Source organism: Rhinatrema bivittatum, chromosome 14, assembly GCF_901001135.1.
Source record: "Rhinatrema bivittatum chromosome 14, aRhiBiv1.1, whole genome shotgun sequence".
Lineage (NCBI taxonomy): Eukaryota > Metazoa > Chordata > Amphibia > Gymnophiona > Rhinatrematidae > Rhinatrema > Rhinatrema bivittatum.
The window spans coordinates 20541947-20566572 of record NC_042628.1 but is presented as its reverse complement, the minus strand read 5'-3'; the positions used below and the strand labels follow the sequence as shown (position 1 = coordinate 20566572).

General features: G+C 41.2%; 1 protein-coding gene across 1 annotated transcript in view; it reads left to right on the top strand.

Moving 5' to 3' along the window:
• Positions 1–24626, top strand: part of LOC115075857 (nodal modulator 1-like) — a 60414-nt gene that overhangs the window by 17868 nt on the left and 17920 nt on the right. Inside the window, exons 9-23 of the mRNA XM_029576719.1 lie at positions 1389–1478; positions 2343–2448; positions 2957–3107; positions 5505–5682; positions 5782–5923; positions 6460–6591; positions 8995–9131; positions 10232–10319; positions 14826–14889; positions 16738–16833; positions 17823–18032; positions 18131–18213; positions 18484–18643; positions 19809–19935; positions 23948–24061. Coding sequence (XP_029432579.1) covers positions 1389–1478; positions 2343–2448; positions 2957–3107; positions 5505–5682; positions 5782–5923; positions 6460–6591; positions 8995–9131; positions 10232–10319; positions 14826–14889; positions 16738–16833; positions 17823–18032; positions 18131–18213; positions 18484–18643; positions 19809–19935; positions 23948–24061 — 1878 coding nt within the window. The remainder of the gene's footprint in view (positions 1–1388; positions 1479–2342; positions 2449–2956; positions 3108–5504; positions 5683–5781; positions 5924–6459; positions 6592–8994; positions 9132–10231; positions 10320–14825; positions 14890–16737; positions 16834–17822; positions 18033–18130; positions 18214–18483; positions 18644–19808; positions 19936–23947; positions 24062–24626) is intronic.

Sequence of the window (24626 nt, the reverse complement as noted above, 5' to 3'; positions counted from 1 at the left end):
GTGTAAGGGGAGGCAAACCAGTTTTTATGAGGGTAATTTTCAAACAGCCCAAGCAGACTTTACCCAGGATTTTCAAAGCGGATTTACCCACTCAAATCTGCTTTGAAAATCCTTGGGTAAGAACATAGGATCTTTCTAATGCCGGCAACAAGCAGCGGCTGTTCCCTATTGATTGATGGCAGTCACTGCACGCAGGAGTGAATTTTCAAAGGAGCTGCATGCGTAAAAGTAGCGCATAGCAATTTTCAAAAGCCCATTTCACGCGTGTAAAGTCTTTAGAAAATTCAGCCTTATGGGAACGAATTTTCAAAGGAGCTGTGTGTGTAAAAGCAATTTTCAGATGCCCATTTGTGGGTGACGACCTTTTGAACACTTCCTCCTAAATGCGTAAGTGCCAACTCTGCCCCACCCCCATGCTCTGGAAACACCTTTTCCCCTTGTGTGAAACGGAGTTACCTGCATGATTTTACACAGGCTCCTGATTGGTTTACATGGAAAATCCTCCCCTAAAAGATGAGCATCGTAACCCCCAATGGAGAAAAGCGGTGATTGGCTCTTCAAAAGCAGTTTTTTGTTTTTTTTTTTCTTCTTTAAATAAGGGAAGGTGGTTAATATTTTCATGGTGGTGTGTGTTTAAGGTAATGGGGGCTGTTCTTCACATTCCAATATCTTGTTTTGGGCTATAACCAACATTTTTTAAAATTTATTTTTTTTTAAAATATCTTTTTGTTGATGGTTGTTTGCATTTTCCAGTCTTCACCTCCAGAGACCAAATAATTTTTGGATGAATCAAGCCTTTTGTGCTTTATAGAGAGCATTGGATTAATGTAGATATTTATTTATTTATTTATTTATTTTTAATTTTTATATACCGAAGTTCTAGTAGGGACTACAAATCACTCCGGTTTACATAAAACGAAGAACTGCTCAACAGATAGCGGAGCTTTACATGGAACCGTATAACATATGGAACAGTATAAATGGTTGACAATTTAACATAGTGCTAAATAAAGTGATAATATTTTAACTGGTAATAAATAAAGAAATATAATATTTTATATAATATTTTATATTGGCAAGATATATTTTCTTTTTATAAGCTAACTGATATATCAGTAAAGAAGAATTCTAGCCATCGAGAGTGATTTTATTTTTTAAGTGCCAGCTGCCCTCAGTGTGGATTATTCTGTATTTCCTTTGATGTAGATTGGTTTTCTGTCCACCTTTTACTGGGCATAGGAGCTATTAGATGTTTCCATATCCGAAAGTTTTTAATCTTTCTAACTGGTGACCTTTCCTCCCTGTGCATCCTTCTTAAAATATCTTTTTAAAGGTCAAACGATAGTTGCCTGCTTAACAGTTGGGTCTGATCGATTTTTCTCTTTCAGATTCCATTCTACAGGGGTGAGAGAATTACTTTTGATGTTGCCCCTTCTAGACTGGACTTTACTGTGGGGCACGACAGTTTGAAAATGGAGGTATGTGTCTGGCAAGTGATTGCGGGAAGACCCAGCCCGGAGTAAAAGCCTACATGCTTACTCTTTTCTCGTGGAGAGCACAATTCAAATGTTTTAATGTAAAGAGAATTGGCCCAGCGGTTTCCTCTCTTAGGTTTTCAGCTCAATTGGAAATGGCCATATTGGTCGTACGGTGTCATAAGCCTTCATTTGCAACTTTGGAGGCTTTTCCTCACATTTTCGACCCTCTCAGACATAGCCCAGCCATCACAGTGACTGTCCCTGGCCAGGGGACACAGACTATAGCTTTCTCTAGAACTTGATATGCGTGCACACTGAGTTGTGGTACGATGGGAATTCCTTCTCCTCCAGGAAACAGAAGCTGGGCTTTTGAACTGACCCAGACCCTCCTGGCTTCTCAACCCAACTATGTCTCTTCCTGCCCTCAGTGGGATGCAGCACTCAATCTTTTTTTTCCCCCAAGCCAGCTCTCAGGGTGCCATCCAGTCCTTCCCGCAGCCCACGCAGGCTGCTTCACCCACTATAGCAGTTTTCTTCTGTTCACTGGTCCACATGGGCTGGTGTGTGTCCATGGGCTGTATGGCTGGGCTTCTGTCCGCTTGCAGTGGGTATTAAAGTGCTGTGATTTGTGCAGATTTCGTGCATTCTAACGAATGGGATGCAATTCCATATCGTCGCTGCGCTTATGTGATGGAGACAGCTGGAAAGATACCGTTATTTGTGTATATATATATATATATATATATATATATATATATAGGAAATTACCTTTTTTTTTTTTTTTTTTTCAGTCGTGCAGTTTTTTTTTTAAACCCATCAAGTTTGCCTCTGAATTCTTTGTGTGTGTGTGTGTTTTTTCTCCAGCCGGTTTTCCATGTGATGGGTTTCTCAGTAACTGGCCGGGTTTTGAATGGACCAGAAGGAGAAGGTGTTGCCGATGCTACTGTTACACTGAACAGTCAAATTAAAGGTTGACCACGCTCTCTCTTATAAAGTAGGATGTCGCTGGCCAGACTTTTGGCGGATTGTGCCGGAATGCCTTGTGAAACATAACCCATGGATGTGTCCCATCTTAAAAGAGAAGGTGGTGTAAGGTTCAGAGTAGTTGTCCAGTTATCGCTTCCGTTCCCTCTTACTGAAAATATATATGGCAAACTCCCATGTGTCTGCAAAGTCCGTGAGTATTGGAATTTGCATTAATCTTCATAGTAAAAGTATGAAGCGGGTGATGGATGCCTGAATACTATTGCATCTCTTTTTTTTTTTTTTTTTTTTTTAAGTGAAATGAGGCACATACTTTTGAAAATTTAAAAGTACATGCGTTTGTTTCCAGCCTCTGCCATGCCCCAGGGACGCAGGCATAGGCTAACTGCGGGTAAATGTGAGCCTTCCTCTGCTCGCTTTCCCTTGACATTTTGATCAGCAGTCTCTGCTCTGCTCTAATTTTTGTTCAGTTTCCTTTTTATGTTGTGTTACAGTAAGGACAAAAGCGGATGGCTCTTTCCGCCTGGAGAACATGACGGCGGGAACTTACATCATTAATGCCGAAAAAGAGCACATGTTCTTTGACACCATTACAGTAAAGATTGCGCCAAGCACTCCTCAGCTGGCAGACATAATAGCCACAGGGTAAGAAGGTGTAGCCTCGGCTCTGGGAATCGCAAGGAAAACAAAATACCGATTTTTTTAGAAATGTGTATTGATGAATTGTTCATCCCAGTACGAGCGCAGAGGAAATGCGTTTGGAGTTTACTGTAAGCGCACGAGGTGTGAACGGCTCCTCAAATGGACTAATTGCTGCTCTGTATACTTTGGCTTTCACTTCCAGATAACTTCAGGCATTCTGGATGGAGGTATTTTGTTTACTATATTTTATTACATATCTTTGTTCAATTGTAACTTATTTGAGTGTGGTCTCTCTTTCTGAGTCCAGCCCTAATTTGTGTATTTCCGAATAGATTTTATTTGCAGTAGGGAGGGGATTGGGGAAGGGGAGAGTCCAATAACCTTGTATTCTGTTACCTACTTTTATTTATTTTTTTTTTTGTTAGTTCTCTTCTTAAAAACATAAGGCGTGCCATGCTGGGTCAGATCAGTGGTCCATTGAACCTAGCATCCCGTTTGGGTTACTTGGAAGTACCCCTCAGATTCTAATGGTCTTTCTCAGAAGTAAGAGTTGTTGATCCCCGTAGCCTGCTTGGCTACCTTGGCTAATAATTATCAGTGGACTTGGTCTCCAGAAACTTGTCCAAACTTTTTTTTTTTTTTTTTCTTTCTTTAACCCAGCCGCGGCAAATTCAGCAGCATAATTGTGCGTCGAGTTGAAAAAAATGCTTAAATGTGTTTTAAATCTCCCATTTAGTTTTATGGTGTGTTCCCTAGTTCTGGTAATATTTGAAGGGTGAATAACCTTAATATTTAGTGCCATCCCATCACCACTTCTATCTGCTCTGACATTGCAGTGTATTTTGTACCCTGGAATCATTGTGGGGGGGGGCATATTTATTACCATTTATGGATTGCTTTCCAAATTAAAAATGGCTCAAAGCGATATACAATTAAAAAAAAAAAAAAATAACAAGTTAGTTGGATAACTTGTCTGTTCAACATCTTACTGATATTTATGGAATAAATATACTACTGAATATCCCTGATTTAAAGTTATCTGGCTATCCTTACCCAGATAACTTTAAACCTAACTGGCAAGATTTTGAAGATTTTCAAAAGAATAAAGCCGGTGAAGTAGCGAATAGAGTTTAAAAAAAAACAAAACATCAGGCTTGTGGGGCCTACTGGCTCTTACTTGTCCCCTCTCCTCCCTCCCACTCAGAATCTAAGTGCTCGGCCCAGTAAGGCTATATAAGTGCTATGCTAGAAGCATTCGCTTCCGACGTTGATGCTTGGGGACCTCGGACGCGCCAGGCCCTAGGGTCGTGGTGGGCCGAAGATGTGGGGAGACCCTTGATCCAAGAATTTATCTTTAAAAATTGGAGAAAGGTGGAGGGACCTGCAGTGGCGATCATATTTTAACTTTAAAAAGGAGGGGGTTTGGCAGCGGCTGCAGGTTTGGCCCAGTAGGACCGTGCACTTGGATTTTTAGAGGGAGGGGGAGATGTATTAGGGCCAGTTGGCCCGCAAGCTTTATTTATTTATTTTTTTAAAAGTCAATTCGCCACTTAACCCTGCTATATTCTTTTGAATATAGCCGGTTAATCCTAAAGTTATCCGGGAATACATTCCCGGATAACTTTAGACCTGACATCGGGCACGACTACATTTAGGCAGATAACTTATCAGTTTAAGACCTAATATCGGAGATAGCTGGTTAAGTTAATCGTCTAACTCTGCCTCTCCCTGGAACACCCCCCCAACACGCCCTTTTTTTATTCAGCTGATTCTTAGCTGGGTACAGACTTATCCGGCTAACTTAGAGATATATTCCAGTCTAGCCATTTAAATGGACAACTTTGCAAGTTATCTGTCTAAATGGCTTTGAATATTGACCCCCTTGTGCCCCATCACATTTACAAGATACAGCTATCTACCATTTCTGGCCCTCACCTCGGAGGGCTAGCACGGGCTTTTTTTGAGATGGCACTGCCCTTAGGAGCTATGGATCAAGGACCTACAGGAGCTCTTTGTCTCCCCTACCCAGTTTAAAAATACAATTTTCTACCTCGGGAGAGCTTCTGCTCTTTCTTTCTGATTAAGGGCTTAGATGTGCTAAAGGACGTTTCGTGTTGATGGAGAAAAAGCTTATTACATCTGCTCCTAATTTTGCACCTTGTAGATTATGTAAACCTAGATTATGTTGGGGGTAAATCGGTGAAAATCTTTCGGGACATCCTTTGTTGGAATGTCACGCCGTCGCATAGGCAAGTTCTCATAAGTTTTTCTTTTGAGAAATTTGAAAAAGGAACGGGATAAAATGAAAAGGGAGCATGAAACACGAGTATAATCTTCAAATTATTTAGTGCAGGTAAATGGGTGATTTTTTTTTTCCTTCTTTTTTTGTTTCCTTGGTAGATTCAGCGTCTGTGGTTTGATATCAATAACTCGCTTCCCTGAAACCATCAAACAGCTCAATAAGTACAAAGTAACTCTGTCACCACTAGACCAGCAAAAGGCCCCCTTGCTTATGACAGACACAGACTCCCAAGGGGCATTTTGTTTTAAGGCAAAAACCAGTGCATACAACATCCAGGTAAGACCAAGCCTGTCGGAGCACTGAGTTTTTTTTATCACCTTTTATCCATATACAGTCTTCCAAGTGTTTTCCTGGTAACTCTGTGCTTTTATGCAGGTGACCGTGCCGGAGGCAGAAGCAAAAGCTGGACTTGTTTTGAAGCCAAAAGTGTACCCGGTTAAAGTGGCAGACACCCCGGTCATGGATGTGTCTTTTTCCCAGTTCTTGGCATCCCTTTCTGGGAAAGTGATTTGTCTGGGTAAGATGAGAGAGCAGCGGATTGCAGTCTGTACCCGTCGGCTGCGCATGGCGCCTCCATAAATATTTTATATAATGACCGCGCACGCCAGTACTTATAAACTCGATGCTGCTACCTTAGAATGACCTAACACGCATACCAATCTATTCTCTCGTGAAGGTTGTTTGTATGTTGGTAGCAATTGCCTGAGAATGTAAACAGCGCAGTCATTATGGTGACTTAATAATGGATGTCTACAATCTAGAAAATGTTTTGCCAGTTGGTCCACTGCCAAACTAAAATTCCGGTGAGCTCAACACAGATGATGGTGTGCAGTTGCAGAAACTGGCTCCTAGGTAAACTCGAAGCAACCTTTAGGGTGCTGGCTTTGGGGACCATAAAGAACTTTTTCAACCAAGCAAGCTTATGCAACAATTCCGAGGCAGCTCCGTTAGCTGGCGGAAATGGCAGCACCGCTTTCTCAAGTTACAGAATTTTAAGCTCTCTTGCTTTTTCATGTTCCGCACTGAATGGATTTCTTTTATTCCCCTCTGCAGATGCTTGCAGTGACCTGACGGTGACTCTTCAGTCCACGAGCCGTCCCGGAGAGAAGCGGAGTCTCCAGCTAACGGAGAAGGCAGAGTCATCTGCTTTTGCATTCGAGAATGTTTTACCTGGCAAATACAAACGTAGGAGTTGTTTAAGTGTAGTCTTGTGCAACTTAAAGGCTATTACTGAACTAGGACATTGTGGTGGCTGTTGCTTGGAAGAATTGATAACTTTTTTTTTCACATTAGTTGTGCAGTTGGGATTCATATGTCATGCATTGTGTTGCAGAGCTCTGTAAATTACACAGTTAGTGCATTGTGCTTACGGAGGGCAATTTTCAAAAGCCATTTGTTTACCCAGGTAAATGGCTTTTAAAAATGTAAGAATTGCTGTACTGGGTCAGCCCAGTATTCTGTTGCCAACAGTGGCCAGTCCAGGTCACAGCTACCTGGCAGGATCCCAAGGGGTAAATAGATTTCAAGCTGCTTATCACAGGGATAAGAAGTGGATTTCCGCAACTCCATCTTAATGGTTTATGGGGTTTTTCCTCCAGGAACTTCTCCAAACCTTTTTTAAAACCAGCTACACTAACAGCTTTCACCATGTCCTCTGGCAACAAATTCAAAGCTTAATTATATATTGAATAAAAATATATTTTCTTCTATTTGTTTTAAATGTGCAACTTAGTAACCTGGTTGCGTGTTCTCTAGTACGTTTTGAAAGAGTAAACAACTAATTAACATTTATTCGTTCCATTCCACTCATTATTTTATAGACCTCTATCATATCTCCCCTCTGCCATCTCTTCTCTAAGCTGAAGAGTCTTAACCCTTTTAGCGTTTCTTCATAGGGGAATTTGTTCCATCCCCTTTCATCTTGAAATTGCCCACCCTGTGTGCTGGTATAGTGGAGGCATTCTTGGGGTGGGTTTAGGTTGCGGGAGTTAAAATAATGCATGGAGGTTACGTTTTCAGCTCTATGCCCAGTGGAGGTAATTTTCAAAGAGGATTTAAGCGCGTAAAAATGGGCTTTTGAAAATTGCTACTCTTTAGGCATGCAATTCCTTTGAAATTCACTCCAGGGATGAATTTTCAAAAGGTTTTATCTGCATGCATGGGCTTTTGAAAATTCCTACAATTATATGCAACTTTTTAGGCATGTAAATCCTTTCGAAAATTCACTCCACTGTATTCAATGATTATTTAATTTATAATCCACTTTTCAGCACTTCGAAGCTGATTATATTCAGATACTTTTTTTCACTTTTTTACATCAGTATCTGCAGAAAACCCAGGTGCAAATCTGCACAAATATGTTGTACCCGCTGCAAGTTTCAGAGTGTAAGGATGCCCGCATTTTTGCTTTAGCCCTTGGGTTAAAAGTACATCTGGACAGTTTGGAAATGACCCCTTCGTTACTCTCATGCTGGTGCATGGTGGGTAACGATGTAAGTGGCATTTTACACTTTTTTTTTTTTTTTTTTTTGGAACAAAAGTGTCTGGTTTTTCTAGGTGCGTCAGATTTTTTTTGAGTGCGAACCAACAAGTTCATCTTTTCCTGCTCCTTGTGACCTGAAGATGGGGCCAGACGCACTCTGTAATGCATTTGTCACCAGATATGGGAGGAGAGTGGACCTGAGGCTTATGTCATCACATCCAGCCATAAGATTTGTTTTCGGGATCTGAACTGAAAATGAAAATCCTGATCTATTTAAGAAAACTTTTTTTTTTTTTTTTTTTTTGGAGTACAATTTGTGCAAACCTTTTTTTTTTCTTGAAGATTTTTAGGACATCCTGGCATTCAATATTCAAATATATCTCCATAAGGTCTGCCTGTATCCAAGATTATAATTTTCCAATGACGCTAAGCTATACAATCTTGGGAGATCGGAACATTGAACGGAGGTTTAGGAAAGCTTAAATGTAATGAAATGAAAGGGAGAAGTATTATGGAAGGTGTAAAGAAGATCGACCATCTAGTATGAAAAGTGTGGTATGGGAACCACTGAACGTTTATAAGTTAAGTAATCCATATATGGACTTTTAAATGTTTGCATTTAAAAAAATTTAAAAAATTGATGTGGACATTTCACTTATTTCCATCAGTGACTAAATGATTTATATATAAGGCAAAGTCTGCAGTATAATAATTACTTTGATGCCCAGTATGATGGTCACTTTCCGTTAATCATTGGTGATTGTATAGCTTAGCGTCATTGGAAAATTATAATCTTGGATACAGGCAGACCTTATGGAGATATAATCTATTCTCTACCTATCCATATCGAAAAGTTGGTGGTACTTTCCAGTTGCACCGTGGTTCAGTATTCAAAGCCATTTAGGTGAATAACTCACAAGTTATCCATTTAAATGTTTAGTTTTGAGTATCGACCTCCTAATGTTTTATATCTTGGTTGTCATAGTTGCTTCTTCAGGCACAGAGGCATACTTATTTTTATTTTTAATCCAATTCTAGTAAATTCTGTGCATTAAAAAATATTCAGAATAATATATTCTAAAATATCTGCATATTCTCTTTTTCAGTGAGCATTATACATGAAGACTGGTGCTGGAAAAACAAATCCTTGGATCTGGAAATTTTGGAAGAAGACATGATAGGGATAGAGTTTAAACAGACTGGTTATATGCTGAGGTGCTCCTTATCCCATGCTATTACTCTGGTACGTGCCTGCCCTATAGCTCGGGGAATACTTGTAGAGCAGTGCAGATAATATATATATAAAAAGAGCAGTAAAGAAGTACAATACTCTTCAGGTATGGTGGGAGAGAGCAGGTGCCTTGACCTATCATTTTTCTAGTGAGCTGTCATGTCATATATAAAAGGCCTGTTGCTTTTATGATATGACATCTCACTAGGGAACTGATATTAAATGCCGCTAGTTAAATATTATTGTTCCAACACTTATTTCTCATTGCTCTTTGTACATACATAGATAAACGACCAGAGACAGCATCAGGGATGCTATTTCTAGTTTTATATTTTTGCTGTCCTGCAAAATAGTTTAGTTTGTATCTTGTGCACAGGTTTCCCTAGTACAACTGTTTTTTCCATGCTCATTCCTAGATATATTATCCCATGCCTTTTATTAACTCCTGAAAACTTTTAGAAAAGGAACTGGAAAGCGGGGAATTAAATTCAGAATTTCATGTTAGCAAAACAAAAAAAAACAAACTGCCAGCTGCTGAATAATTTCAGACTAAGAGAACATTTCTAATTGTAAACGCTTACTGCAGAGCAGGCAGCAAATAAATACACTTTGGCACGTTCAGGATAACGTCCCTGAGCTAGTTTTCAGATGTTTTAAACAAATTGTTATAATTGCAGTGTTGGTGCCTTTTTATTTTTAAAACCTTTTGTCTGCAAAAGAATATTGTTCTAGGACATGTCCTTTGTTGCATGATAATTCTTCTTTCTCGGCTGCTAAACACCTTGTTTAAAACATTTGAGCACAGAATGAAAATAGCCAACAGTTTTAGGATTAAGATGCACCTGCTGTGTTTTATACCTGAATCTAACCTGGGGAATATTTCCTTGGCTTCATGAGCAGCATAGAACTAAGCTAAGGAAGGGAATGATAATGTAAAGCTGATTGCCCAAGTGATTAAACGTTTGCAGGTGCAAACGTTGATCCTCTTCCGTAAAGGTGTACTATCTGCATGTAACTGCTGGTTTTTTTTGGTTTGTTTTGTGTTTAATTTTCTTTTTTTATTGTAGTAGTACTGTTGGTAATCCTTTTTTTTTTTTAATGTTTTGATAAAGGAATTCTATCAGGATGGAAACGGGCCAGAGAACGTTGGGGTTTATAATCTGTCAAAAGGAATCAACAGGTTCTGCCTTTCCAAACCAGGTAACTTTTTTTTATTGAATTGAGCCACTTTTTTGTCATCAGCAATGTCACCAGGACTGGGATCATTTCTCAAAATCCTTCATTCATTAAGGAAATCCTTTCGTTTAGTCGTGACCCCTCTTCTCAATGGTTTCTGTGAAACATGAAACAATCGGAATCCTCTCTGACGCGGCTAAAAACGTTGCTTTGTGTGTGTTTTTTTCTTTTTCTATCTACGTTTTTCTTCAATGTTCCATTTGCTATTTTTATCCAGTCTGCCTTCTAGTATTTTCATGCTTCGTTTCTTCTAAATACTACTGATTTTGCTATTAGATACAAACAGCGCTGTTCAGATGCACAGAAGAGATTGTCCCTGCTCCACTGAGCTTACAGTTAGGTCATGTCAAATATACAAAACAAACGAGGCTTTGGGGGATTTTATTATAGAAAAATAGTTAAAACCACTACTGCTCTACTCAAGAGAACCAGGGTATAAGATTTTAAAATAGCCTTTATGATCTTCCATTGTATATTTTGATTACATGTTTCCCGTTTACAATACAAATTTATATCTTATTGATTAACACACAGGCAGATTTTTTAATCTTTAGTAAGATCATCAGTGCGCCTTTAAGTGTGGATTTTTTTTTTTGAAGACACATTTTTGATCCTCAAATCCTTATTGTGCCACCATGACGACAGACTCTACAAATAGATATTTTCTGGTTTGCAGATGGAACGGTTAAGCTAAATATCGAAGGGTACCTTCTCAGCAGGGTGCCGACTGGCAGCGTAGACTTGTCCTTTTCAGCCTGTACAACCCTGGACATGTTTTCAAACACCAGGGTGCCTGTGGCTGGGAGTTCCTGGGACAAACTCTATGATGGAATCAACGAAGAACACCATTCTGATTTCCCTGCGGAAAGCCTCTAAGCCATCCAGGAGTTGTGACCTAGAATAGGATGCCCCAGAAGCAAGTTTTAAAGGGGGGGCGAGCATTAGAAACTTTATACCCATTGGATCCGGCAGTGAGAGCGCGTTTGCGTTTCCCTAAAGTGGATGTGCTGTTCTGTGCCGTCTCTAAGCGAACAACTATCCCAGTGGAGGGAAGAGTGGCCTTAAAGGATGCGCACGATAGACGGATGGAGTCCATCCTTAAACAGGCATTTGACTGCAGTAGCAATGACCATACAGATTGCTTCTTGTTGTGCCCTTGTAGCTCGTTCGTGCCTGCTCCTCTCTCAGGAGATGGATGACCCGGAGGTGAATTCCAGAGCAGTTATGGAACCCACCGCTGCTTTTTTAGCTGACGCAGGCTCGGATCTAGTCCATACTTCGGCCAGAGGAGTGGCCTTAGTGGTGGTGGCCAGAAGACGGCTATGGCTGCAGAATTTGTCAACAGACGCAACCTCTAAGGCAAATCTTACAATGATGCCCTTTCAAGGATCACTCCTTTTCGGAAGCAAATTGGAAAAGCTGGCCAGTAAATGGGGTGAATCTCCAGTTCCCCGGCTATCAGAAGATAAAAGAAAGCAGTTACTGTGCCCCTCTCCTATGAGGGGTCGATCCAGGGGCTCCCAATGTGCTTGCCCCTACAGAAACTCGACATTTCGGAGGTCTCGGCCCTTTGGGAGGCCTCAGTTCTTTCATTGTCGACAGCCCAAGAGAGGGGCAGGCTCAGGTTCAGGTTTGTCCCGAACCCCCCCATGAAATTTTTCCGACTCACCCTCAGAACGAGGAGATAGGGGGTCACTGTCCCTCTTCTGCCAACGGTGGGTCGAGATCACGTCGGACAAATGGGTACTGGAGGTCATACAAGAAGGATATGCGCTGGAATTTCACAGCACTCCTCGGGATATGTTCGTGATGTCTCCTTGCCACTCCAGCACAAGAAGCAGGTAGTGGAGACTACTCTTTTAAGGCTTCTCAGGATGAGGGCTGTAATCCCAGTACCTGCGTCCCAGAAAAATATGGAGCGTTATTCCATCTATTTTATCGTACCCAAGAAAGAAGGTTCCTTTCACCCCACGCTGGACATCAAGAGCATCAACCAACATCTCGGTGAATCATTTCCGGGTCTGGGAGAGTATTTTGAAGCCTGGTGCGAGGAACACGGGCGATCAAAATCCCACTAATTCTGGAATTTTTGCAGGATGGCTTGAATAAAGGTTTGACCCTTAACTCCTTGAAGGTCCAGGTAGCAGCTCTCTCCTGTTTTAATCTGGATGTGGCCCATTTTCTGAAAGGGGTAAAGCACCTCTGGCCACGCCTATGGTGGCAACTTCCTTTGTGGAATCTTAATCTAGTATTAGAATTTTTGGCAAGGCCCCCCCTTTTGGCCATTGGGCAGTCTTTCCTTGCATTTATTAATCTTAAACTGTGTTCCTGGTGGCCTTGTGCTCAGCACGTCGCATCTCTGAACCACAGGCATTGTGTTGGGAACCGTTCCAGATGACTCCAGGAACATTACAGCTTCATACTATTCCATCCTTGTTGCTCAAGGTCGTCTCGGACTTTCATTTAAATCAGTCCATTTCATTGTCATTCCTAGATAAGCACAAGGACAGGGAAGAATACCGCCTCCGCCTTTTGAATGTCAGACTTCTTTGGTGCGGTATCTGGAAGTTTCAAAACCGGTCCGAAAGACGGTGGAAAGAAGTGGGGAGAACCAGCTTTCAATAGTATGTCCATAGTGGCTTGTGAAGAGAATACTGAAGGGCTGAGGTCACTGCAGGGTTGTATCTAGGGTGACGTCGGCTTCGAAATCTTGACTCTGTCTCCATCTGTTGGCAGGATAGCATAACCCATTGTTCCTGAGTCTTATCTGTCTACACTAAGGAAAATGAAATTACCAGGTAAGTAATGTCTCCATTTATCCGTATACGTTTACATGCTTGTTTTTTAAAATCTAAAAAGCGTGCATGTGAGTGCCAGCTCTGCCCCCCCCCCCCCCGACCCTGGTACATCTCTCCTCTGTGCGCGTACAAGTAAGTGGAAAAACCAGGTTCAATTTTAAACGGTCACCGTCCAGTCCCTGCTTGAGGCTCCGTGTGCACACTTGGAGGAGAGAGGCAGATCTGGGTTTGCGGTACCCCATGGTAGAACTGTGAGCAGGCAATTTTTTTTTTTTTAGTTGCGAAAACCTTCCCAGACTCCCTCTTCCTTCCGACATATTGAATAGGTAAAAAGCTGTAATTAACTCAAAGATGGGTTCTGCTGCTTAGATATTAATGTCAATGTTCAAGAGCAAAGCCACTCTCAAGTGGTCTGCAAGGTCTTAAAACTCTTGATTAGGCTTAAAACACAATCCTGCTGTGGCTAAAGGAGAAGCTCCGCCCAGGAAGTCCTGCAGGAGCCGAGGGTGGGTGGGATGTTTCTGTCCCCCAGTGCCAGCATTTGGGCCCGCCCTTCTCCGCTGATGTCATTACGGTGGCTGTAGGAATGGGTCGCTCCTGAAAGGGTCTTCCATTCCCATTTGCTCCTCAGAGAGCAAATGGGAATGGAATGTTGAAGGTTTTTAGAAATTTTAGGGTGGGATTTAGGTTTTTCTTCTCCCCTGTTGAGAGCAGGGATAGGGAATAGGGAGTGAGGGGTCTTATCTTGGTATTGCATATATTTTCATGATACTCTCCCAGGTGTTGGGAATTTTCCTGTGTTGTTGCAAGGGAGGGTGATTGTTTAACTTTACTGCTCACTTAAGGAGAGTAAGGATTGAGTGGCCTGCTTTAGAGTTCTTAATTGTATAAAACTGATGATTTTATTTTCTATTATAAACTGACCTGGGTCTCCTTTTTGGAGAATGGCAGTATAGAAGTGTAAATATAGATGGAGTAACCGGAGTAACAGACTTAACATCCGTGAAATGCCTGCCTGGGGTGTCCATCTTCTGGTTGTGTGCTGTCCTTAATAGTGTGTTTCTTTTTTTTTTTTGCAGACCATTTGAGCATTGCTTTGGTCTCTACTGGGCTTTTAATTGCCAAATTGGCATTAAACTTAGCAGGGCGGTTAGAGCATCGTAGAAAATCATGTATGAATAAAGCATATGATAGAAATCTGAGCTTTTCCCCAAAATGTGCTGTGTTAATAGTTGGAGGGTGGCAATTTGTTTTCTCATGTTGTGTAAGTTCCAGCCGTCCTTATCTCTCTCTCTACACACCAAGGGTTCATACTGAGGCTAGTTGGGATGCAGCCACGCTCCTTCCCGGGGGAGCATTTTTCTCCACTACTTCTCTCTCGTAAATCGGTTGTGAGCATCTTCCTTCTTACTCTTCTAGAATGAGAAAAGTAGACAGAGCTCTTGGCCATTGTATTGCTGCTGTGCTATCTGGTGCAAGATAAGGGTCTCAGGTTGGGGGAGGGGGTGGAGGAAAAGAACTAGAAAGTTTAAGAACAGCTTTCAGATTTTTTTGAGGAGTTCCTTCTGTTGAACCTTTATTACCATGGTCGTATCCCGGAATATTGGAGTTCGGATGCAGCCGAATCTTTGTGATGAGTTTGCAGCGACTGATTCTTATGCTGTATTTTCAGGGGTGTACATCGTGACCCCACGTTCCTGTCACCAGTTTGAGCATGACTACTACACTTATGACACGTAAGCATTCACTTGTATGATTAGAGCATTTTATTTTATATTTGTGTGTTAACCTGCTAATTTTACATTTTATGCATTTTTTTTTTTATGTACATCTGCTTGGCTAGCATGATTTAGTGGTATATAAAGTCTTAATAAATAAGAACATGCCATAGTGGGTTAGACTGAGGGTCCAACAAGCCCAGCATCCTGTTTCCAACAGTGGCCAATCCAGGCCATAAGAACCTGGCAAGTACCCAAACATTAAATAGATCCCAAGCCACTGATGCCAGTAATAACAGTGGCATTAACCCTGCTCTTTCTCAATAATACATTTTCAAATATGTTCTTAATAAAACTGTACTATGTTTCCCAGATTTTCAATGCCACACACAGTACTGGCTCAGTAAATTTTTTTTATTTATTTATTTCTTAATCCTTAGGGGCTTATGTAGTAAAGCTTTAGCATACATGCTAGGACCATTTAGTGTGCAGTGCATTCAAGGCTTAAAGGTGAATTTTGAAAGCTCAGCGCATGCCAAAAGCAGGAGATAACGCACACAAGTCGGACTCACACTGGCTCCAGATTTTCAGGACTGACTGATCCAGTCCTGGTTTTACCCCACTGCATGCATGGACTTCTGGTCTTGCTTTTTCTTAGAGAATCTAAGAGGTAAATCACAAGTATAAGTTCCTGAATGCAGTGGGATAAAAGAGCCAGTTGTCATCCCTCCCTAAAAGTATATAGCAACATCATGAAATCCCCCAAGCTAAAGGGTCGATTGAAGAGAGAATTTCATCTTCCTTCCTTCCTATAAACCTCCAAGTCCTGATGCTTCCCCGAACAAGGCCAGTTCCCCCTCCCCCTCCGGATCGAGGCAGTTGGTCACATCAACCTGCTATTCACATCCCCCACCCCCACACTGGCTGGATCAGTCCATCAATAGCAACCGAATCTCCTCCTTACCAGTCTAGAGGGTCCTGATCTACACTAGTAAAAAGGATGTGAGAGCCCTTCTGTTGGCACTGATGCCCTCTGAATGATACTGCCTGGTGGCATTTCACTACTCGGTGGACTCCCATGCTGGCAGGCCCTTTGGACTGATTTGCAGGTTAGCATGGTCTGTTCTCAGTATGCACCATGTGCAGCCAATTTTGAAAACTCTGCAGGCAGGGGAAAAGTCCGCAAGTACTTTCACCCGTGGATTTTGCACCATTTTTCAGTGAATACGTACACGCCTATTTTTCCCTTTTTTGCAAGTTGCCCAGAGAGAGAGTACCCCCAGAGATTTGCATGCACTCATTGTGTGGTTTGGTTTTTCCAGCCAAAACAACTCGCTTAGTTTTGAAAATACGTTGTCTTCCCTAACCTAACCCCAACACTGGGAACAAAAATGCGGGTAAAAATACACACATTGTGCTACAATGCATGTACTCTTCTTGCATTCGAAGTGGGAAGTTTTTAAAAAGATCACTTACATGGGTAAATGGCTTTTGAAAAGTTTCCTCTTTATGATGGTGTGCCTTTTTTTTTTTTTTTGCATGCTTGCTAAACCAACTTCATTTTAGCGGGTGTGCAAAACGGTTTAGTACATCCCATGTTTAAGTGGTGTTTTAACGTGCACGCTAAAATCTTTAGCACGCGTTTTAGTGTGTAGGCCTCCCCGATGTGGTTTGTGAAGTATAGAGTTGTAAGAATTCAGCTGAAAATTAACCAAAGCGCTTTCAGACAAAATGATTTTGATTAAAAAGACAACCAGCTAGATTTCACCGGGGAGATGCTGGCTGTGTGAACGGGTTTCATGTTGCTGCATTTTTTGCTTTGTGTCGAGGCGTTTCAGCTCACCCTTCTGCATCTTTGATCCACAGCTCTTCACCCAGTATTCTGACACTGACAGCTATCAGGCATCATGTCCTCGGAGCAATTACTACCGATAAACTGATGGATGTGACAGTCACCATTAAGTGAGAGCAACAACAATTTAAACTAATGAGTAGAGGATGCTAATTATGAAGGTTTTATTTACATTGTTGTGGTACTCTTGTCCCTAGGGGTGGTGTTATAATTGGTTCTCTACTAACCCCCAGCTCGTTAGCACCTTCTCTGCCACTCACAGGAAAGCTGCCTGGGTTTTTTTTTTTTGTTGACTCTTCCATGCTTTTTTGACTGCTGATCACCATTTCTCCTTTAATAATATACACTTAGAAAATGTTAAAGTGATGAGAGCGTCTCCATATATGATGAATTGGGGCTTTGCTCTTGGATCCCCCAAAGGGCGGGAAAAAAAAATGTACTTCCCAATGAAACCTAATTTATTGCCTTGCTTCCTACAGTCGGCTGTAAAGTTCTTAACCCAGTCTGTATCGTTGCTTCCAGAGGGGGTTTTAGAAGGGTGAAGGCGTCTTGTAGTTAAAACAGTTCCCTGAGGCATGGGCCATGGGAGCAGACTGCATGCACACGTCTTCAGTTTTCTAGAATCCCTCGTAAATGACCGTGTGACCCTCGTTATGCTTACTAGTTCTTTGTTTCCTCACAGTCTCCATCTAACACCAATGCTGATGTTTTACATTTCAGCTGTTAAGTCCCCCACTGAAGCTGTAATGTACTTTTTTTTTATACTGCTGCAGAGTGCAGACCACCACTGTGAAAGTGCTAAATACTTCCAGTGCTGTTTTTTGTATCGTGTGAATGTGAAATTGTTCACTTACCAGCTAGTGAAAAGCTAGTTTCTTGATGTAATTATCCTGTTTTGGATAGCCCGTGCCAGTAAAACATTACTCAGGTTAAGGCATAGCAGATGGTATACAGGAGTAATTGGGAATTTATCGGTATACGGATACGTGCATGGAAATATGTATTAGCAACGGACTAAGACTGTCGTTTCGGGGGGGGGGGGGAACACCCCCCCCCCCCCAACGAATCCTAACCCTTTTCCCGTCTCTTCTTTACTCAGGTCATCCATTAACAGTGAACCTGCCTTAGTGTTAGGACCTCTGAAGTCCGTTCAGGAAATACGTCGGGAGCAACAGCTGGCAGAAGTCGAGGCTCACCGGCAGGAGCGAGAGAAGAAGGGCCCGGAAGAGGGAGGAAGCAAGGCCCCCGTGCAGAAAATGGTGGATGACCTCCAGGGCCCGTTTTCTTATGAGTTTTCCTACTGGGCAAGGTATGGGACTGCAGAAGGTCCTAGGTAAGGGGTTTGTGGGAATGGAGCAGATGGACGGCCAGTGACCTGGAGCATGTTTTTTTACCTTTTGGGTTTAGATCGAGTGAGAAGATCACTGTAACGCCTTCATCAAAGGAACTTCTTTTCTATCCTCCTTCTGTGGAAATGGCTGTCAGTGGAGGTGAATATATGTTTACAAAAAAGAAAATCAAAGAGAGAAATCCCTTGGATGTTTTGGATCCTTCATAATGTTCTTAGGCGGTACATCATGTACCGCATGCGTTCATTGCACCATAATTTCAATTGATTTTGATCGCTGCTGATATTTGCGATTATCGATAAATCTCCTAATGTGCTTTCTAAATGGAAGCGCGAGTAAACGAAATGAACCTGGTGTCAAAATGCACTTAAGCGTCGGCAAGTGAAAACCGCCTTTCTTTTATAATCGCAGACGCTTGCCCGGGAAGGCTGAGAGAGATCCATGGGAAAGCCGGCCTGTTTCTAGAAGGGCAGATTCATCCGGAGCTGGAAGGGGTTGAGATTGTCATCAGCGAGAAGGGTTCACGGCCGCCCTTGATAACTGTGTTCACTGATGACAAAGGTTCCTACAGGTGAGGATCGGACCAGCCATTCAGACTTCTCAAGATGTTTCGGTAGAACCGACCCAAAACGTCCGTATTGATACGCTCCGCTGCTCGTGTGTGTTTGATTTTACACAGATCTGTTTTCTTTTTGGCAGTAAAATAAAGTTTAGTAATAAAATTGCTAGGCCTGGGGCATTCTGGGGCGGGGTCAAATGTGGGTAGTTGCTATCTTATAGTAGATACATGTATATGAATTATCTAACTTGTTAAAATGTTACACCTGCTAATTGACTAGCACAAGTCAAATTGAACCTGTCTGTTGGCATGCGATTTTTAGGTGGGAGACCTGGGTGAACCGGTGGGGGTTCAGGGTGAAGTGCTAGAGGGTCTAGGTGAACTGATGATTTCAAGTATGCACACAAGTATTTTCAAGACTGAACACGTGCACAAGAGGGCAGGCATACTCGGGTAATATTGATGTTCAGAAGTAATGTTAATCTTTAGAAGCACGTGCTTAAAGCTCCGTGTACGTGAGTTATACAAGTCCTTTTGGGCGCACAGCCCCTTGGGCAATTTTCAAAAAGCCTATTTATGTGCATAAAATCTTTTTGAAAATTCAGCCCACACTTTATAAAATGCTTGCCTCCATGTATAAATCAGGAGGTCCATATTCAGAAGTATTTAGCTGGCTAACTCAATCATGACTTTTAGATGCACAAAAAAAGAATTAAAAAAAAAAAACAAAAACACGTGGACCAATGATCATATTGAGATAAAATGTGCAAAGTGAAGTTCATACCTGAAGCATATTCTCTGCATATATGAAGGTCCTAAAAATACTATTCATTAGTGAGTTACATTGTGTTGAGATGTAATTTTTTAACATTCAGTGAGATTTTATATAGCGTAAGCAGAGGAATTTTGGTTAGTTGAGCATGCAGCGACTGACTTTGCTGGTGGGACTTTTATCTGAATAATTTTCAAGAACCATGTATTTTAAAATCCCACAGATGGACATGGGAATGCCTTTAAATACGCTTCTCAGTATTCTTTGAGTTTTGGGTTGAAATATATATTTTTGTTTTTTTTTTATAATGTTTTGGTCTACATAAGAGATCTGTTTTAAACTAACGTGCAGCACAGCTTATAACATGACTAACTGTGTATATTTAACAAAAATGTTTCCTTAAAGTGTTGGACCACTCCATAGTGACTTGGAGTATACCATTGCCGCACAAAAGGAGGGGTTTATTTTGAGTGCTGTTGAGGAAACCCCTGGAGACTTCAAAGCCTTTGCCTTGTCTGGAGTAACGTTTGAGGTAATTCTTTTGACTATGAGTGTAAATGTAAAACTAAAATATTTCATATTTTGGTTTTAGACCTTTAACAGGTTTTTATAAATATTCATTATAACTTTAACTCTGTTAAAACTGTTCATCTGATTTCAATGTATAGCGTTGTTATAACTGTAAACCGGAGTGAAGGCCCCTGCCAATACTTCGGTATATAAAAACGTATAAAATAAAAAAATAAAATAAAAATAAATATTGTACCTTTTGTGTTTACCAAGGAGGAGGGGCTAATACAGCTTGAGAAATATCATAGTAAAATTGAAATTTAAGAGAATCGCTGCCTTGAGTGTTTATGTAGCGCCACTGCAGTTTTCTTAGCCTGGTGAAGTCCTTAGAAATGCCTGGAATAATGTTTGTAATATGTTTAGAGTGAATAGTTCGTTGCATGGGGGGGATGTTTGTGCTTCTGTTTTGAAAATCCTGGTTACAGACCTGCTGTAATGAATACCCTCAAAAATGTTTGAGTTCTTCCGAAACAACTGATGGCAGATAAAGAACAAAATGATCCATCCGGTCTGCCCAGCAAGGTTGTTTAGGTGTGTAACTGTTGCCCTGTGCATGTTTCCTCCCATACAGAAAAGTTACACTAAAAGTTACCACGGGTTACTCAGTTTTTTTTCATTTCCATCCTACAGCCATTAGGGATCCTCTGTTCTTGTCCCACACCCATCTGAATTCTGTTTAGCGTTCTTGCCTTCACCACGTCTCCCAGGAGGGCATTCCATGCATGCCCCATCTTTTTCATGAAAAAAATATTTCCTGACATTTCTGTGACTGCCCTCTTGGAGTTTCATATCATGACCCCCTAGTTCTACAGTTTGTTTGTTTTTTTTACCTAGTCTGTTTATTCTCTTTGATATAAGTGTAAACTCTGTGGGTATAGTATAATAGAATATTCCTTAGCCTTCTAGACCAGTCCAGATGCATGAGTTTATAATGCTTTGCCAGCAGATGGAGATAGAGAACAAAAATCTTTTTCAGTGATGTCATCACTGCCTGTATGAGTGATACTTACAAGTGTTCTCTGTCTCCAGCAGGTGGTGGACTCATATTGGACAAGTTCAGTAGGGTTTCTAGGCTCCCAGTCATTGATCTGGGTCTCTGCCCTAGTTGAGCAGGACTCCACTCCCGGGGCAACAATCTTCAGGCTGCCTCTCCTGGTTGAGCAAGTTCTTCAGCTCCCAGGCATCAGTATCTTGGGCTGGTTCCCTTGGTTGAGCAAGGCTCCCAATTCGAGCTCCCAGTTCTCTGGTAAAGCAGGATAGAGTAAGCGACTCCCAAGATCTGTTGGCACCTGATTGAGCTGGGAGGTGTCAGGTGGATCAGGAGAAGAATCAGTATGTAGGGTCTTCTCTACCCTGTAACCTGCAAGATAGCTTTTCCAGTGGATTGTGACATGGCTCTTAAAAGGATTCAGTCTTTCAATTCTGAGAATCCTTAAGACAAACTTTTTTTTCACTGCAAGTTTGGCTGTTCAGTCTTCCAGTTGTTGGGTGGTATATAGCTTAGGCCTTTTTGTGCTGGTTCTAACAGTTCCTGGAGGGGTCTGGATGTGGCCTGGTTAGAATATGGGGCTGCTTTTTTGTGTGTATGGGCAATTTATGTATGGCTGTATTAGATTTTTTGTTTTTAATCTGACTTTGGTGTAGCACTGAGACTTTTCTGGTGGCATAACTGAATGATACAATGTCCAAGGCTCTTCTCAGCAAGCTTCCCTTTAAAGTGAAGTTACTCTTCAGACAACATTTATAGAAGTAAGTTAAGGGAGAATCTAATCCCGAATCTCCCAGAGGAGAGAGTCCATTTGACATTCCGGTCTAATATGGGTCGAGGTTGTTTTAGGGATGTCAAGAGGTGTTTTTTAAAATAGACAGAAAAGCAGTCTTCTGCCTGGGTGGGTAGATATCTTCTTTTTTTTAATCTATATTTCAGTCTGACACCTCATTAAATCTGGTTGCAGAGATCAGATGGGTGGGTATCTTGATTATTTTGACTTTCCCATGAAGGGATTTGGAGACTGGCTTAGCCCTTAATACCTGAGAGGTCAAGTTGTGACTTATCTCAGGTTATCGAAATTGGATTCAAGGGATCTTGGTTCTTCCCACCCTGAATTTTTTTTTTTTCCCCCCCCATTCCTGGAGTTAAATGTTTGTTCTCTTCTTTAGCACCTTGATTCCCCAGTGGGGTGGTTTGACTTCTCCTTGGATATCTAAAGGTGAATGATCCCTTTAGGAAGGCAGATAGGTTGTTTTTTGTATTGCTCTGTAGAACTTGGTTTTAAATTGTCATTTAGGTAGAGCAAAAAGGCGATCTCATCAGCGCATTTACTAAAGGACATATAGGCTCCAGAGTTGCATCATGCTCTAGCATTTATTTATTTATTCAATTTATATTTCTCTATTCAGGAACTATAGATATCATAGAGGGCTCAGGCATCCTCATGGGGGAGAGTTTTCAGCAATTGATCTGAAGTACTTTTGTAAGGTGTTTCATAGTCATCTTTACATTTATTCACTAATCATTATAGATTAGTTATACAATCCAAGGGAGATGCGGCCTTTGTGGCAGGCATTCTTAAGCCAGCCCTTTAATACACCTGTGTTATAATGGGCTTGGGTACTTCACACATGTCTGGACTAGTCTAGCAGGATGATAAGGAAGGAGAAATTGTCTTGTTTAATTTTCTTTTCTTGAATCCTGCTAGACCAGTCTAGATCCCTCCTGGGAAGTCAGTGGTGGCTGGCTGTTGTCCTTATCTGAGAGTCCTTTAGGTCTTATGGAAGGTTCACAGGTTCTCTCTGTGGAGAGAACATGAAGATTCTCCGAGGTCCAAATTCAGTCACTATCTGTATAGCAAAGTTAGCCGGATAAACCTATCTGGCTAACTTTGAAGATATGCTCAATAGTGCAGCTGCACTATCTTAAAGTTAGCTGGCTATATTTATCTGGTTAACTTTAGGACAGCTCTGTGGCCCAACTAGTTAAGTGAGCTGGCCGACATTGAATATTGGAGTTAGCTGATTAACTTAACCGGCTAACTCAATTCCTCCCAGTTATGCCCTCGGATCACCCCTAACTTAGGCGGCTAAATTAGATAAGTGCCCAAATATTCATTTAGCCGGATAACTTCTGCATTATCCGGCTAAGTGCTTTTGAATATGGACCTCATATTTTCTTCTGTTTTCCATTTCTGTTTCTTCCCTATTGGAATTTTAGATGGGAATTGTGGTTGGAGGATTACCTTCTATGTTTTCTGAAGTTATTCATAGTGATTTTTATAGTTGCTTAATGGCAGTTTTCCCCCACTCCATTACTTTGATATAAGGATATTGGAAAGGGTCTAGCCTGCACTAATCCTTATAGGGAGTCATGTCATTGAAAAAGTGTTTGGGGTTTTTTTTGTCTTTTCTCCTTTCCTTGAATCCTGTCTGGACTGGTTTAGAGGATTCAAGGAAAGGAAATTAACAAGTAAGTCTGAATTTGTGCATACATGCTACTGGAGGTGCTTTGAAGTGCCTCTTTCTTACTATGCAAGCATATGGCTCAGAATTTGTGTTGACTCCAGAACAGTTTGCTTTGCTTTTCTTACAGTCCTTGTGACAACAGTTATACCCTTATATTGTAAGAAATATTGTCAAAACCTGTATTAACTTTTAGAATATGCATCCTGTAGAACAGAACCAAGTCACAGACTGGAATTTACACTTGAAAAATAATTAATGGTCTCAGTTGTTGCATTGTTCATTTTTCTGTAGATTTGTAAATACATATGCAACAAAAAAAATTGATCAGACATACATATTTACACAAATCCATGTTAGTACAGCTCAGTCAGTTTACATGTTAACTTTTATAGTCATAAATAGGATTGGTTCATAATGGCTTTTACAACCTTTCAGGGCCAGTACTGGGTGGGAGTGGTGATATAAATGTCTGTTGACTTTTTATATGTTATTGATTGATGTGATATTTTGAACAGATAAAATCAGAAGATGACCAGCCTCTTGCAGGAGTTCTTTTATCTCTCAGTGGAGGCGTTTTCCGTTCCAATCTCCTTACGGGGGAGAATGGTATGCTCACATTCGCCAACCTGGTAATGTATACATTTTAATTGTCATACCTTCATGTGTATTTCATAAATGGGTTGGTTTTATATAGCAACTCTTCAACCACCAGGATCTTCTATCATAGCACTTTTGAAAATTGCTACAATATATGCTATTGAATTGTCAATAGATTTTACCTGCATTAATTGCTCTTAATGAGGGTAAATGGACTTTTGAAAATTGCTACAATAGTATAGGAAAATAGGTTCTTACCTGTTAATTTTCTTTCCTGTAAATACCACAGATCAGTCCAGACCAGTGGGTTGTGAATTCCTCCCAGCAGATGGAGGCAGAGAACAAAACTTTGGGCACTGCTACATAACCAAGAGTGCCACCTGCAGTCCCTCAGTATTGACCTGTATAACAAGCCCAAACAACTAGCCTTACTAACGGGCAAAGGGGTTTCACTTCGAAACATAACTGTAAGCCAAACTCTCCCATAACTAGACGACAAAACAATTTGAACACCTCTGATCCTTCCCTTCCAAGACATCTGAGATAGGAAATTTTCTTCAGCGAACTATTACATCGTGAGGTATTCTTTCGGATTCT